The 18,528-nt window shown below is 32.1% G+C and overlaps 1 protein-coding gene and 1 long non-coding RNA gene across 2 annotated transcripts; one reads left to right on the plus strand and one right to left on the minus strand.

Moving 5' to 3' along the window:
- Positions 1-2,181: 2,181 nt before the first annotated feature.
- Positions 2,182-8,376, minus strand: LOC123538507 (uncharacterized). The gene is made up of 2 exons (XR_006683741.2): positions 8,016-8,376; positions 2,182-4,063 (listed from the first exon to the last, which is right to left on the minus strand). It is a non-coding gene; the product is annotated as an uncharacterized LOC123538507 (long non-coding RNA).
- Positions 8,377-8,563: 187 nt separating this feature from the next.
- Positions 8,564-17,352, plus strand: LOC128550445 (protocadherin gamma-B4-like). Its single transcript, XM_053529510.1, has 5 exons — positions 8,564-8,788; positions 12,379-12,619; positions 14,770-14,894; positions 15,646-15,714; positions 15,909-17,352. Exons 1-5 carry the CDS (start codon positions 8,731-8,733, stop codon positions 16,139-16,141), a joined length of 726 nt encoding a protein of 241 aa, XP_053385485.1. The 5' UTR covers positions 8,564-8,730; the 3' UTR covers positions 16,142-17,352.
- The last annotated feature ends 1,176 nt before the right edge of the window (positions 17,353-18,528 follow it).

Here is an 18,528-nt window from a genome sequence, read left to right on the forward strand (position 1 = left end):
CTGCTTCAAAGGTGATCTCCACGGCAAGTTTTGTCAAACAAATCTTTCTGATGGCTGATTTCTATGAATTATTGGAATCCCAAGGGTGTAACATTACGGACGTTTTAAAGCTCTTCGATGTTTTATCTTAATTTGAATCGTCTCTATTTACTTCAAATATGAAAAATCAATTAAAACTTTAAATATGTAGGAACAAAAGCTTTATTTAAAGGATGTTACCCCGTGCTTTTACAATATTTTCACTTACAGCATGAAAATCGTCATATCTGATATCGTTTATTATACGATGACATCTTTTTCTCTTTCTTGTGATTATAAGGGTCGATTAAAATGGTACGTTATCCTTGAACCTCTTTGTTTAAAGTTTAAGAAGTAACGATAAATATTTGATGAACACTTTTGATAACAATGGGTGTAGTTATATGAACAACATCTAGTTTTCTGAAAATTAAATGTCTTGTCTTGTTACAGGTTTGACTAGATACGTGCCAAATTGCAGGTAAATTGCTATCAAGTATGTTCGTGTTTGAAAATCGTAACCTTTGCATTCAGTTTTACCTCATGCATATACTCATAATAACGCTTAAATCTATACATTTTTATCAAACGAAGCTGACAAGAAACTAAAATAAGGTATACTCCACTAACACAGCGGTTGGGTATTCTAAAGTGGTTAGTTGTGCACAAACCTCACGGTGGAAAAGAAGGTAATAATCATCCGCGGGATAAGGCATGTTTATCGTCGTTGGTACAGTACATTACATTGATATTTTGAGTCAATAACCTACCTAAGTGTTTGTTACTGCGCTTATCAAATGTAACATGAATCATGCATATTAATCAATTTAAAATAAATTATGAGGGTCACATTAACCGTGTGCAGGTATTTATTACAACTTTAGTTTAAATCATGTGGTGCATCACTTATTTTCTTTTTCTTTTCTATTTATCAAAAATAATCAACGGCGTAAACCCACGTTTCGAAGCACTACACTGATATATAAAACATCTTATTGCTGTTATTTTTTTTTCAAGAAATTAATATTTAAATTTTGATATTTGTTTACGAAATATTTTTTTTTTTTTGACTGTTTCCGTGAAAATTAATTATAATTGTTTTCTGCATGTGGTTGAACTGTACAGGTATTTGGCTAATTATTCCGACAAGTGGTATTCTTAGTTGACGAGTACTCATTCATATGTACCGGAAGTTTTAAAAATCCCTGTCAATATGGGATAATTGGGTTTAATAATTAAAACTATGCTATGGTTTTATCTGCCATATTTACACGTGCGTTTCCTCCTATTAAGCTCTTTACAGCTGATGCATTCAAATTCTGGAACGCGGAACAGTTCACAGGCCATAGCGCCCTTTTGCTACACTTGCCTAGGCATTTGCCCTTGAGGTGTAATAAACGGATTATATTACATGTTTGTTACTCTCCAGTTTAGAACGGTTCAGCATTTGTTCCTTAAAACTGCAAATATTCAATGTATCATGGGCCTTGTCTTCTGACTTCCTTGAAAAGTATACTTTTCTAATAAAAACAAACAAAACATTTTCTTTTTACATGTTTGTGGCAATATTACACATGGAAAACCGTTAGGACATCTCATATGAAGTTCAGTTTAAAAACATGCAATGGTTTATGAACATATATATGCCTTTTCTATTTCAATGTACATGTTTAAATACAACAATTTTGTATGCAAGAGGAAATGATTTAATTATTTGACCGCTAAATGTGCTTTTGATCTTTTTGCAACATGTCTGTGTCATGCACGCGAAACATCGCATTGTAACGTGGGTGTTTGTGCTAAGTCATTTGAATATCCATCCATGCATAGAAGATCATGCATAAATAGATCAGACAAAAACAAACCAAAAGTATTTCATATCTCAGTGTGAACTTCACCTTTAAACTACGGCTTTGAGATTCTCTAGCAACAATTTGTGATGTTGATAATTGGTGTCATGTAAGTTCGAAATCCGACCTTGCCCTAACAAACATACACATACACCCGTACACACGGACACACGGACACTACCAAAGATGATAAATTTTAATGAATTGTCATGATATTATCTTAAGTACTTTAGTACTTTGTTGCCGATGCGAACACCAGTGCAACATATTCACTTATGAAAGATACATCAATCTTACATAGAAAACAAACACATTTTTCTTTTATTCAATCTATTTTTGCAATGGTTATAACCAAAATATATCCATTTTTGAAATCAACAGTATATATATTTTGTCGTTATATTTAATTTATCAACTGAAAATAAATGTAAAAAATATATATCAGCTTCGTTTAGCCTTAACCATTTCAAGTTCAATAATAATTATAATTCTGATACATGTATTCGTCTACAGTGATGGTATTTATATCAAATATTCATTCAGTCTTAATAACACTATCATATTCGTACTCTGAATTGTGTATACTGTGCACAAGGATTGGAGTTAGCCTGACAAATAATAAGATAATAGTTGTCCGTTATGAATTCGAAATATCGTTCATCCGAGTAAAGATACCACAACTGCGTTTTGAACTAATGTTATTCAGTTACACATACCAGTAATCGAAGTACAAAAATTAAACTAGCATGGTTGCAAAACATGATAGACGATTAACAAGATATTTGTTTTCATTTTGAGAAACAACTTAAAGTGTAGGATATTATCAGTTTAACTACAACAATGCAACAGCGATCATATTTGATAAAACAACGAATCTATTATATTGTGGCTTGAATGCAATAACTTAAACGAAGGTTATCTTAACTGACTAATAAAATTTAAAATATTCTTTTCATTACATTCTGATTTCAAGATATTTTTCAAAAAACAGGTGTTCAAAACATTATCATAGAAGGTATTACAATTCAGTTGACTATATATGACAATATTAATTCTAATTAAGAAGTAGATTAAAATGAATTAGTTGTAGCAATCAAACAAAACGCTTTAAGTCAAATTGAATATAAGATTTCGACTGCCTTTATTTAATAATGCATTTATTGATACTTTTTACGTTTAAGGTACATTAGCAAAGCCAGTGTCAAGACATGCCAAGCAAACAGAAAAAAGAGGATATGTGGTGTGGTTTGCGTAAATTTCCTTTAGATATGGATGTGTTAAAGTGATTAAAGTCTTAATCGCGTATCTATTTGATCTCCAGAGAAGTACCAGTTTTGGTACATAGTCCCTCAAAGTTATTGTCGTGGCTTATTGATTGTCCCTTTGGGATCATGGAATGCTCTCATTTTCAACTATGATAGAATTCCTCTTAAACCGAGGGCTAGAGGGCATGAAGGGTAGTTGCACATTGAACAGACTCAATTAAATCTTTACTGTTATATTGTATATAAACGGAAAGAAACGTTTTACCGTATTTAAATATATTTAAAGACTTTTTAAAGGTCATGAATAACTGCAGGTGTTTTTCCTGGAAATTTTGACATTTTCCAAGACTTTTTCAAGTCATAAAGCTGTTTCAACTTCAGCTATCGACTAGAGATCAGCTGTCAATTACACACTGTCTTGTCTTAGTAAAATCGCCACTTTCATTCACAAAGTTAAAACTCCACAAGTCCTCCAACACTAACGTCCAAAACTATTTAAAGATATATGCACATGTGTTCATTTGGCATTATACGTAGAACTTTCAAAGAGACACAGGTTGCAATGACATCAAAAGCAACAGCTCCAAAAGTACTCATTTGTCTTGATTGTTCAGCAGCTGAATCAAGTAATTAGTTCAACAGTCTCTTTTGACAACTAGTATCGAATGTACAGTTTACAATGATGACTCTCCAACCAGATAGAACAATGATATCTGCATCAATCTACTTTACACTATCGGAAAGTGTTATCTATTCGTGAAACAACTACAGTTCATGTAAGTATCAGAACTTTTAATGTGTATTTTCCTTTTTCTTCGGATCCGTTTTAAGAACAAATAAACGAAACAAAATAATATAATGCGTTAGCAGGTAAAGTTGAGGTTCTCTCTGTCTGCACATGTCTTCGTTTCTCACATGCTGTTCATCGCCCTGAAGTTAAAACATAAAGTGAGCGTGTTAGTGATATGCTACTGAAACGAATTTACTTGTTTATTTCTTTTCTGACATATCGGATAAATATGTTATTTACACGGACCAAATACAACTAATACTAATGATACTCCAAAGTTTAAAACTGACATTTTTTTTGCAATTAGATAACGAGGAAGAACTGCGGTTGACTTCAGTGAGTTTTAATATATACATGCATTTTTATCAAAAGGTCGTCTAGTACTTTCGGTTACCCGTATATTACATAAACATTTTATTTAGCAACATTTCAAACAGTTCATTTTTTAATTTTAAGCATTTAAATGATTTTTGGGGGTTTTCAGTTCGATCGAAATACGGACAATTATTACCAGTGATAAGGTACATGTAACTTGTAAATTTCAATAAAAACATTTTGTTTTAGAAATACTTTTAATTACACTCTTGTGTAGAAAGTTGTATTCTTCTTCTACATACGAACATTTGAAAACGCATTCATACGTTTTACGCGTACGATGCCCATGTACTTCTTTCGTGTCTTTCTTGCATTATTTCTAACAGTCAGTAATTTATTCATATTGATATAAAATACATTCTTGAAACATTTAAGTTAATTTGATACAATATCCGCCCGAAAAAAAAAGTTCAACATGAGATGCATTAAATAACAATTTTAAACAAGCTAAGAAAACTCCGAAACTTCCCAAAGCTGACATCAACGGTTTTGAGCACTGTTTTGTTTTTACGAAAGGCAAGGTTCATCAAAACAAAGTTTATAGAACAAGTCACAGAAATAATTATTTCTTTTCTTTTACAAAATTTACTCCATGAAGTACGACCAGACAAATGGTCCTGCGCGAAATTATGATTGATATTTAAATACAAGGCGATTTTGAGAAACGAGCAATTTACTTGAAGTTCCTAAACAATTTTAATCCTGCTAACTAGTTTAACGAATAGAATTTAATGAGTTTCCTATTATACAAAGAAGATGCGATTACACGTAACTATGTACAAATTTGTATACCAATAAAAATGACTTGTTAAGACAGCAAGAATCTCAAAGTAGGCATCGGTGTATGCATTTTGATAGTTTTATTCCTTGTTTGGTAATTGGATGATTAAAAAATTTCATTAATATGAGACTGTTTGACAATGGCGGATTATTAGGTTTCGTTTATCGTTAAAAAGATATATTTTAGAGATTAATATATTAAATCGAGTTTGTAGAGATTTACTAATTTATCTTGTAGCCTTTAGAGTAAACAGAGTTTTAAAAGTAAAGTACACTGAGAAGCATAATTCGCAGTATTTTTATTATTCTAGTAGAACGTTTTACAAAGATGTTAGTGTCACTTGCGCTACAATGTAGAAAAAGTATTTTTTTATTAATAACGAAACAAAATATGATAGATAAAAAGCGAAATAGGGAAGTTGTGATTGTGTGACTGGCGCCGGTGTTAAATTACTTTTAATTTGGACATTTTTAACATGTCGAGTTCTGATCAACTCGTGCTGGAGTACGTGGACAATAGTTAAATGAAAATAAGGAGAGATCCCTGATTAAAAGTCTGATGTTTTTAAACTCCAGTTATCCACACCATGATAAATCTAAACGTATTTCTTACAGAACTATTTCATCAATTGTAAAATATGCGTTCCTGTTGAGTAAACACTTACTTGGATTTGACACCAAAAAATGGAATGATCTTAAGCTGTATGTGATGGAAGTAATGTAGAAATGGCTCGTTTCAATATTTTACAAGGACTTATATCTCGCAGCGGGGCAAATTCGAGTAGACGAAGTAATTTGCTAATAATGTCAAGCGTTGAAAAAGGTAAACGTGTAGTTACGTTGGACTGAGTAATTCTTCTACAATTCATTCCAACGCGTTCGCACAAAATGCTTAAAATATCGTACACCGTTGTTAACGTTTCAAATACATCAATAGTTTTCATTTCACTGAGCACATGTTTATTCTTACTGGCGCAAATTTCAAAGAAAATTTACCGTCCAGTGGAAACATCTTTTATGTCCTATGCCCATTTCAAAAGTTCAGGTCAACCGGACTATAAAGCATTGAGTACATTAATAATTATTTCAGCAATATTGTTCTGTCCAATATGGTGATACATTTGGACGAGTATTCATTTGGAAAATAACATATTAGACTAAACGATATGTTTGTCAGAGAGCTTCATGGCAAAATATACCTGGTATTGTACAGGAAAATGTTAAATCATCTTTTTCACTATATTTATTGAGATTTCATCCACAAAAAGTTTATGTAATATACCAAAAAAAAAATGATAAGAATCGTTGAATGGTACAGGAAATAGGTATAGAATAAATTCACTTGTCCTAACTTAATCTGAAATGTAGTTTTAATCAATAAACACTGCTGACGCACTAAACAATCAAAATAATTGATTATGATAATTATGATTACAAAAGTGAAAATTAAGGCTTAACTTAGTACTGTTTAGAACATGAATTCTAAATGTAAAATCATCAGCCAAAGCGGCCATTACTAGAGTTTTCATTCTGTGTCTCTATTGTGTATATTCATTATCTAATTCATCGTTTGTAAAGAATAAAGATTGTATTGAATACCTGCAACAAACCAGTTACAGTTATGTTTGAAATATGAACAAAGATGAAACAAAATAAAAAAGCAAAAATAAGAAATAAAAGTTAATTATTCTGATCAATTTTGAATACAAAACCGAAAAAAAAAATAGAAAAAAAATATCATAATTGTTTCTTTGTTTGTTTCTTTTATTTAAATGCACAGTTTAGATACATAAAAATGATATGAAATAAATGAACAATCGCAATCTAAAATTATGTTTGTGATACCCGGGACGTCGTTGTTGTTTTTATTGCGTTACTTAAAATGTTAACAGCATGATCATAGAAACGGTGTAAGTGTTTGAGAAATGAAAATTGAAAATATCTTTAAAAATCACCGTTTGAGCAATCTACATGGATATGAAATAAACATTTGAGTGTTAGTTTAGACATGATTGTTCTTTTGTGTTATATAACTTTATACTTTATTGTAAATGTTCTTTCAGATGGGTATTTATGGAATAAAAAATAAAAAACGTTAGACTATAAGGGCAATTTGGCGACCCCTTGATACAATTTTGCCCAACTTCCTGACTGTTTTCAAACAGCCATTTGGTTTATATATTAAATCATTGTGAATTACGATACGTATGACATGACAAATTACAACTAGAACATGACATGCCCTGTATAGATTCTACTTTTCAGAAAGTTTTTCCATTCACTGCAGACTATTTTGCATTCTCTGCACAGGTTCCATTTTACACTAATTTGCTTTTCACAAAATTCTACCATTTCTCGACTTAGCAATTCTTTGTTACACTAACTTGAATAAATCAAATTGTACGCACAGGTTGCATTTATTATTTCCAACGTACTTTCTAATATATCCTACTTAGTTGTTCCTAAGTCAGATGAAATATCATACAAATTATTTCCACGTAGGAGTTTGTAAGTCGTACGGAGCGCTTATTCCGTTCTTTGTATAATTTTGGTTTTATGTAGGAGTTAACTGTTCGTATGTAGTACTTTATGTCCTACGTAATACTTTCTCTGCTAGATATTAGTTTAAGAATAGTATCTGATTACATCAAAAGAAATCTAAATTTGATGAATTGTTTTGCCATCGACAACGTTTGAAATACATTCAGTATATTTACTTATTTCAAATTATTAGTTTAAACTTTTAATGACTAATGTTATTTGATCAATAATTATAACTATCTCTCGAAAAAAAATCTTCCAAAACACCAACACACTTTCTAAAAAGGGAACTATTATATCTTGTAATACTTTTATGTCCATTAATTTACTTGCACCACAAAAATTGCGTATTTAAACACAACTAAGAATAATTAAAATAAAAATATAAAAACATACCAGCTTTACACAGGTTTATTTCCGTATTCCGCTTTGACATGAAATGATTTAAACTACCTTCTTTCAAAAGCATCTGCTCAGTGAATATGCTTGTCGATGCGTGATGGTTCTTTTTAAAACAAATCAAACTGTTAAATGCACAGTTAAAAAACAAAATTTCGTGTAACTTTGTTACTTTGAGACAATTCCATTTAATACTATTTTCTCTCGATTTTTTGGGTATGTGAAAGGAGAGTATCATTATCTGTGACATACAATACCTTCAGCATTTTGTTTCTTAATGCACAGTACATTTTGAAGGTGCCCTTTAATGAATTACTACATGTTTACACATGAACTGGATCTCAAATCAAAGAAGCAAAACATTCACGTAAACGTTGCATAACTACCGATCCTTTAAACACGCCCATATTGCAACTATTGACTGATGAAATAACGCTAAGTTTCCTGATTGACTGCGATTTAAGAGTGTCATGTTTGGTTAGATTGATCATCTCCAAAGTTACTTATTATGTTAAGAGTTGGTCATAATTCAGACCTGATTTGTTATGACATGTTTCCCTAGTTGCAGCCATGGAAAAATACTTGTGTTTGTGTTCTAACATAAAGCCATAGAAACCGCTGGGCATGAGGGTATAAAAACGGAATGACATCTGAATGAGGACCACAAACCCTTCTGCTCTTTCCAGGACGTGTTTACTGTGCGGACTTGAAAATGAAGATTTTTATTTCAGTTGCTTTGTTGGCATTTGCCGGTCTCTTCCAAGAAAGAGGTAAGCTGGTTTATGTTAAATTATAAACCTAATTGAATGCATTTTGAAACATAATTTATTACGTATTTTAGGACGTGTGGTTTTGAAATTAAACGCACATCATACTAAGTTTGGTATCTCAATTTCACTGCAATCTGATATAACAAATACATAATGACATAGTCTCTGAATTCTAAATAACCGCTGGTAAGCCGTGATTTTAATATGATTTCCCTATATCGAATGGCAATGCGTGAAAAGGTACTTTGGGAATAAGCTCAAGCGGAATTACTCTACAGGGGCCCGTCTCATGGAGCCTACATAGGACAAAATTACAATTTAGGTGTTAGGTGTTTCACGAACAATTTCGATGTGTACAAACATATAATAGTTACGTCAAAAAAAAAGATATAAAAATCTTTTAGAAGCGGTATAGATAGTTCCTACAGAGGAAATGTGCTTTAAAAGTTCTAATTTTGGAGAGGACAAATCTTACGAACTTTTATGAAACATGTCCCTGTAGTGGAACTATTGCTCAGAGTTTTCTAGTTTTTTTTATAAATTGTGTAAAAAATGTTTTTTCTTGTTTTTTTTTTTTTTTTTTTTTTTTTTTTTTTTTTTTTTTTTTTTGTCATTAAATTTGCTATTTTGACAATTATTTCACGTTACAGTCATTTGATTGAAAAAGGACAATCTGTTGCGTTTTGTGATGAAAACAGTTTATGTTTTAGACTCAAATTTGAATTATGTTTTCTGATGGCGACGCTTGGAGTGCTTTAAAACAGATCTGTCTCATAATCTAAATATAATACGTCTAATTTATGTGAGTTTCACGGTTCACACACGAAAACCAATGTAAGATTAAAAGTTCGATGACATCTTGTATTTCAATCAGGCAGAACATATGCTTCCGTTCTGCCGTTAAGCAACAGACTATCACAAAAGGAACAATTCTCGAAATTAATATTTTTCAACTTGCCTCTAATGATGTGATATGTTTAGGATGGTAATAATAATGAAAGGAATTGTACATTCCTACCAGCCTTCATTATCTATATAGTTTCAGGCTCACCAACTTGAGTACTTCTGCATATAAGAACGCCCAGTTGAGACGTGTTTAATAATCTTTAGGGAATCTTTTCCAGCGACTTTCTACCCTAAGCTTACAAGAAACGGGACCAAAAATAGGCGATTAAGCTTGTAAAAAGCACTGTCACACTGCTGATCCACGAATCTGTTGTTTGGCTTCGAACTACACAATTTGACAAAGTTGAAATAAAGCACAAAAATATTCATACATACTTCAGACGAAATAGCTCACCTTACTTCTTTAGCTTTATAAGAGCAAACGGCAGTCAAAGTTACAAGCACAAACACTTTCTTCTCATCGGGTTATACCAATTCATAATTTAGTTTTGTGTGAAAAGATCGAAGTATTAATCGTATGATAAAACGATACAAGAATAAGAAGTTGTTTGGAATAAATGTGTTATCATTTTAAAGCGACTAATCCACACGTTGTGATTTGTGACTTTTTAAAATAATTTATCATCGAAAGGCATAATGCCGCAATTGTTTCATATATTTACATTAAAATTAATGTTTGATATGTTTCTAGTTTCCAGTACTACGGGAACATACGAGTTTTTGTTATTTTTCTCATGCACTTTTATAAACAGCTGCAACGAATGATTCACTTTTGTAAATATTGATGAATATAAAATGAAGCGTGACAGTATTTTCAGACACTCTAATCACGTGGGCAGCAAACCCAACTGTACATGCGCATATTTTGCTTCCGTCATTAATAATCAAATGAGCGCACACGACATATAGGTATAGGTATCGTACAGTATTATGCGTTTTGATATGTAAACAAACAAAACAATAACATAAAATTAAGTTAATACACTACGCTTACGATGCAGTGAGTGATTCCTCGTTGTCTTGGAGCGGTTACGGTATTCATTTTATACTTTTTCGTCGAGAGTTCAATTCGCAGACCCGTAAAAATTAGTTTTTAAAATTGTTTTAATTTCTTTATCTCCAATATGATTCAACGAAGTTGACATTCTGTTATGATGTATTAAGGTTTAAGAGTATATCACCAAAACACAGAAATATTTTATAAACGAATAACATCGTTACCAATATTTTATTTAACCATTACATGTTCTGCCGTACTGTCCCGTACTGAAAATATTCTGAAAAAGTTGTCCCCCTTTGAAAATGAATGCCATTTGTAAAGAAATAAAAATAAACAATTGCTGAAAACTGTGTTCCACTTAGTTATGTGAAATTTCAACACTCGCATGCTATTGCAAATGAATCAAATTCGATTTTCATCGTAAAAAGTAGTAAAAACAGCAAAATCTCATGTGTTTCCGTACCATAAAGTTTGTCAGTAATTAAGTTTTCTTAAAAGCCTTCTTAAGAATATTGCATTTATTTCAAGATATCTAAAAAATATATTTCTGTGTTGTCAAACAATCTGGAGGCATGCCGCTTTAATATTACTGTGTTCTCCTGTACAGCTGTCACAAAAAAGAACTTCGATATATCACACGTTAAACTTTAGCTTATTACTAGTATTAATTTCTTAATTATTATACAATTTCAATTTCTTGTATTTTCAAATATCATGATTATCTATGTCACTTGCAATAATGCTATTTAATGACGACTTATATATCATACTTGAAAGAACACTGTATACAAACAAAATGAAATGCTTCATTCTGTGGCAGATGAAAACAAAGCTATTGTGGCGATTTTGTATGGTTTTTTGGGGGGGTTTTTGGTTGCTTTTGGATCATAAAATTTAATTTATCTGTACAGTGTAAAATTAGATATTTTCGCGAGGTTAAAATTTTGCAGATTTGGTCGCGAGGTTGATAATTCAAGATACATACTGCCAGTTAAACTGATTTAGCTATTTATTACAATAATAACAGCACTTTCGTGAGTATTAAATTTCGCAGATACAGACAGAGAATATAACGAAAACAAATCACTGTGGAAAAATTGTGACTTTACAGCAATAGAGTTCCATCAGAGCCCGTCTTAGCGGAGAAGATGTTGCCATTTCAATACATCTAAGACTTAATAAAACAAATTTAGCTTTCATGTTGCTTGTTTGCTTTTTAGCTTTCAATGAATCTTTTATAGGTCTTGCATTACAAGTATATGTTCTTCTGCCATAAATCGTACCCTAGTATCAAAATAACAGGTTATTATTTCGATTCAAATCATTCTTTGAACTTTAGTCGCAAAGGTAAGAAATAGCTGTTCTCATGATGTGAAATTAGAAAACCATAATGAAAACTTTTTCGCGAAAATAACTGATTGAGAAATGGCATTGTTGTCAAAGATAAGTCCCATAATATCCCAAATATAGGTCAAAAATTGTGAAAATTTAATCGTGCAAAAACAATCAGATCCAAAAACTAGTGAACACTTAGCTAGCGAGAATATCTGATTTTATATTCATAAAAAATGCCAGCATTCAGATGGTGTAAATTGATTACCATTTTGTAATAACAGTTATTTCAGACAGAAATATTTCTTATAAATTTTAATAGAATTTATAAATAACTATTTTCTCTTTTAAGATGCTGCCATTGCATGGACGACTCCCTCAGGCGGGAGTGGGTCAGCAAACGTAGCTGAAAACAATGCAGCGGGAGCCACAGTGGAAACATTGGTCGCGACTTCAACCGGACAAACTATCGGAAATTATACTCTGGTGACCCAAGGCTCTCCATTTACCTTGGCAACTGGTGGCGCGCTAACGGTTACAGCTGCAAATACCCTTGACTTTGAAACGACCCCAACCTACACACTAGAGATTCAGTAATTACATTCAAAAGTTTTCAAATGCAGTAAAGATTTCTTATTATTTATTTCACAAGTAAAAAATGTAAGGTCACGAATTGCGGAGTTATATATTAATAGAAGATAAAACTAAAGTGTTCAGAATCTTGTATTGGAGAAGTCCTGCTACATGTATATAACCGTTCTGAATATTTTAGTGTTGTTATACGTCCATTTTAATAAGGTGAAAAATATTTTGCTGTTGTCCCTTAGTCCGTCAATCAGTCAGATGTTGTTTGCACCGTGTACACGTGCCTTTAGTGCTTTTGATCTTCTTATCCAGAAAAACCGACACCTAAATCCCCTTTTAGTTTCAGAGTGTTCGCTGTGCAGGAAACATATATAGCATTCACGAAATCGACTTTAAATCAATACTTTACATTATAAATTTAAAGGTACATAATTCATTTTACGAACGAACTACAATACTTATACTGAAAATAATAATAATAATAGTAATAATAATAAAAATAATAAAAATTTTAATAATGATAATTATTATTTATTTATTTATTTAGCTTTTTACTCATTAATTTTTTTACTTATTTAATTTAGATTTATGTATTTATGTGTATCTATGTATTTATGTATTTATGTATTTATTTATTTATCAAAGAATGATAAACATTAGACAGTTCTAAAAGATATTGCAAATTTAGTAATGATAATGAACGTTATGAGGAAAGAAAATGACTATCTTGTCTCAAACGTAGCATACTACGTTTACTAAGTATAATATTTTTCTGATATTTAATCATTTTCTAGTAGAATTAATATCTACAAATCTGTACCTTTAAATGGTTTTCACTCGTTTAATTTAACAAAAAATTGTGACTTTTGAAATATCTTAGAAATGCCAGCAACACCCGATCTACATTCGGAACATTTCCACGCGTTTTCGGCTTTATCGTATGTTTAACATGGGACTTTTTTAACCGTCCAAATACAGAAAAAATACAGGCACTTTTGTACGCACGTGCATCCAATAAGGTAATATATTGTACGGTCACGTGTTGCAAATGAACGTTCACGATTGGACAGATAAAATAGATAATAGTTCCTATTTTGTTTTTGCTTTCTTGCGCGTAACATGGTTATTACTTAAAAACCTAAAATAAGAATAAAACAAGTGTAGATGAATAAACTGCAAACAATATATATTAGCAATCACTTATATCACGATATAAGTTACCGTGATTTAACATGACAAACGTGAATATTTAAGGAGAGAGTTTCAAATAAGCTTTCAGCTTCCTACTCAATCCTATATGCCTTTTTGATATATGTCCATGTAAATGAATTGTAATGAATAAAATATTATTTAACCAAAAAAGATGTAGTTATAAAACAAATTAAATCATATACTCGCTTAAGATATTGTCAAAATATTACATGACTGGTTAGCTATTGCAGTCAGTTTAACAGTCTTTTAAACGTTATAAACACAGAATTATAATTAATATATTACAAGTTCACGGCGAACAAAAGTCCTTGCCTGAAACGAAAAATATTAAAGTACTTGAATTAACTATACAAAGTTTACTTAGTTTTCCGACGAAAACAAGAAGACAAACATAGCAAGAAAACTACTCCCAAACCATTTTCATTTGTCTAAGAATAGATTTGCAGTAGACAACTGAATATGGTATCAACTTTTGGCAGACATATTGTCTTAAACAGTTATTACTGAATTAACTTTTCTTGTTTACAGTCCTTTTTAATGTCGAAAAATAGGGACCAAACATCGGTTAAAAGCTCCATTTATTAGATTTTAGTGACTACTTCTAACGACGGTGTTAATCGACAAGTGGTGGCCGGTAAAAGTCTCTCTGCACATTGACTCGGTGATGTTGTAATTTTTGGTTAACTGGGATCATGAAGTAAGATTCTATGTGTCTAAACATGAATTTACGGGTAGGCCGTCTCTGGGGCGTTAGACGTATTGCACATTTCATAAATTGTCATGAACAGAAATAATCAAACGAAACTGCTATGATCATGCTTTATTGGCGTTCTATGCTTCTAAAGGATCACTCATTATTGACCACCTCAGTTCATTTTACATAATTCGGCAATCACATTTGTGTAGCTTATTTATTCAGTAAGAATCAAAATCTGGTTTATTCCAGGGTGGCAGATGATGCTCCTTCTTCATCAACAGCGACACTTACTGTATCTGTTACTGACGCCAACGATGCTCCAGTGTTTAGTCCTGCAACCTACACGGCATGCGTAAATGATGGAACTGCAGCAGGTAATGGTATTAGAAAAAAAAAATTAATTTTTGAAAACGTTTAAAATTATTATGTATATTTTCAGACAAATATAACTAATGATTCGTATGATGAAATTTGTGATATAACTAATGAGAAATTGTATGTCTGCTCACATGTCAGCAGTAACACAGAATGCATTTGATCTAATTTACACTAAATAAGTTTAAAAGTTTGAGAGTGTAATGAGGTAAATTGAAAAAGAAAAATATCATATATAGATATATATATATATCTAGCTATGATATGCCGACACTCACTCCTAATATCTCACTCCTATTGTTTATAAGTGTTAGAAACGTGACGAACTAACAAAATAGTGTAACAATGTTCGAGTGATTGGTTGTATTTACCACAACGTCAACGATAAGATACACGGTATCTATGATAAAGAAATCGTTTCCATGTATCTTTATAAACGATATAATCTTCAGCCGATGCTAGTGGGTGTAAAGGATTAAGTGCAATGCTAAACCGATAATTGCACGAGATTGTAGCCCGAGTGCTAGGTAAAGCGGTGTCAAGGAGACCCAATACCGTTTAATATGTTGTTTGTCATATAACTTAATGTAATGCCCAGAGATTTGAATGTCACCCGTCTAGTCGTTTATCTGTAACTTTTAAGCTTCTGGCTTCCGACGTGGGTAACGAAATTCTGTCTTAATACAATTTTGTTACTATTTATAGTAATATATAAAATGATTAAATATCTATTCCCTTATGCAAATGCAGGTACATCAGTGACAACAGTGACCGGAACTGATCAGGACAGCGGAGACACACTTACTTACTCTATTACCGGTAGGTATAACAATACAGTTCAATTTCGATTGGACAAGGACATTCAGATCGTTTGATGACTGTTGAGATCATTACAAAAATATTATTACCAGATTAAGTAATAAAATATTACATACTTCTAAGCTATATATATATATGAAAAAAAAAATTGTTATCACGCATATAATCAGTAGTAACAATTTTTCGCTCTTTAGGCGGGAACACAAACACTGACTTCAGTAATGTTGCATCTGAAATTCGTACAGCGAAAACACTTGCCATGGCAACAACACCAAGCTACAATTTGCAAGTCGAAGTTCATGATGGCACCGTCACTGCAACAACAACCATCAGTATAACTGTTTCTTCGAATTGTAACAGCGCCGCCTCAGCTCTCGTTGTCAGCCTCTTGACCATCATGACAGCTCTTGTTGCATCTATGAATTAAATCTTTGTTGAACAGTATTGAAATTGTTGAAATCCAGCAAAAGCCATTTTAAAATCAATAACTAAAATATTACAATATCGTCGCGCGTATAAAAAACATTTATCTCATGAAACTGAAACAATAACATTATAAAGCAGAGTAACACGACTCAGATAATGTAACTAGTTTGAAGTAATTTATATGCCATCTAAAATTTACGGACTACACTACAACAAAATGTCAAACACTGCTAATGCTGACGATCTAATTTGATTATTCAACCACGTTGACATCTTTAAGGGAAATTCTGCAATTTCCGTACCAGTTAACAAGTAATTCATGTCAAACATAATCAAATGTATATATATCTTGTTTGAATGTCAGTACCGTAGGTGAGATGATTACCTTTAAATCCAGGAAATTCTACCCACATTGCATTACATGGTCAAACGTGCCGTGACTACTTCAAAAATAAAACACTCGAAAGGTGTGACTATCTGTAATAGTGTCCGACTTTTGTGAAATTTAGCGTCTATCTACGAAACCTTTTATCGACTTATTTTCTTTTCAAGCGTAGACGTATCTAAAATTTGTTTTTGAAACGTTATAACAAAAGAAGATCAAACACCATCCAGTTGTCAATTCTTTAACAGTGTAACGACTATAATGGATATCCGATAATAGGTACCGGTGATCGAGTATCTGAATATTCGAAAATCCGAACACGAGAATCCTGAACACAAGTCACTGCTCATACAGCAGAGAACAACACATTATAAATGAATGTCTCAATGTCCTGGTGAGAATGTATACTCCCTACCACGTGTTTCTTTGTTTTTCACATTTTGCGATTAAGAAATGATTTCGGTAATGAGATACCAATGTGTCGATGTCTGAGTCATTTCTAAGTTAATATGATGTGCTTCTTTAGTTGATTTATATTGAGTGCCTTATACATTTACATTGTTCGGTAAGTATTAGTATCAAACTAGATTGAACGACGTAAAAAATGACTGTATACCTTGAACATCAACCCTGCAGCTCAAAGTTGAAAAGACAAAAATATGTAATTGAGCAGTCAATTGCTTTCATTCCATCGGTCTTGCGACAATATCAGCTTAAGTTGCTCAAACGTAGATATCAAACCCTACAGTTAATCAGAATATACTGACAATGCTTCGTTTTGTATAAGTGTATGTGTGAAAAAAAATAAAACAATATATAATAGCATTCTTGTTATCTTCAAGTTGTTATTTCCGTGTTTTAGAGATATTGTTGTTGAAAATCAATCTTGCAATTTATAGAAATAACGCCATAATCAACACCAAGGTTAAAAGATGACAGTTACATGATTATCAGTACATTGAAAAGTCGAGAAGAGGACAAGCCCAATACAAAAATAGAATGAAGAACCTACAAGCCCTTTTTATTAGCTATCATGTAGTTACCAGATCAGGGAAATGTAATCTATCATTGTATTTTGCTATGTATACTAGTGTCAAGTTATTATCAAACAGACACGTATTTTAAGCATGCTTTCCCTGATATTTTCGAAAAGGCCGTAGATATAATGTGTTGTTTATCATTAGTTTTTATGAAATATAGCATCGGCTAAAAGGAGAAATATATTCATCTTAAAATTATCATTGTGCGACCTGTGTAGTGTCAACATTTTTTGATGTATCGAAAATAAGAACAATGCTAACTAGAATAAATTCGAGCTTATTTTGTGTTACAAACAACTAGGATAAATATCCATCAGGGTAAACCAATCATAAAACGTAGCCTCCCTAAACCAAGCCAAGCAGCACGATGGCGAAAAGCAAACACAATAGGATAAAACGAACAAATAAAGGAAATAAGTGTGGCACCGCCTTGGAATGGTAAGCGTCAAAACTACCACTTGGGTGCTTAAACCGGTTTATGGTGTACCAAATCTCACTCTTATTCTCCCTATGCTCCAAAGACAGTGTAAATAGAAATGATCCCCGCCAGGTAAAACCCTAACATACGCAGTTATGTCATAAACAAAACTTCTCTTGTATATTTACATAAAACGTAATCCGTAAGAACCAAATATAAAAAAACGCATGCACTAAATGCCTTTGCAGAAGACAGAACAACAAGGGGAACACCCTTTAAAGCCCGAAGAAATAGGCCAGAAACTCATTCTTGGTGAGATTTAAGAATACTTGTCATAGGGTCCTCCACTTGTTCCGTCAGACACAAACAAAGCGGAAAGTCCAGTGGCCATGTATAACGGCTGAACACATGCGGAGTCTCTCAAAACAGTTTGGTCAAAACCTCGTTTAATGAAACGTTTTATAATTTAATAATTAAGTCATCAGGGCAATTTTCTGACACTTCCCATGAGATAGTGTTGTCAATGTAGTGTTTGACTCCAGCTT

This window comes from Mercenaria mercenaria, chromosome 18 (assembly GCF_021730395.1).
Source record: "Mercenaria mercenaria strain notata chromosome 18, MADL_Memer_1, whole genome shotgun sequence".
NCBI classification, from domain to species: Eukaryota; Metazoa; Mollusca; class Bivalvia; order Venerida; family Veneridae; genus Mercenaria; species Mercenaria mercenaria.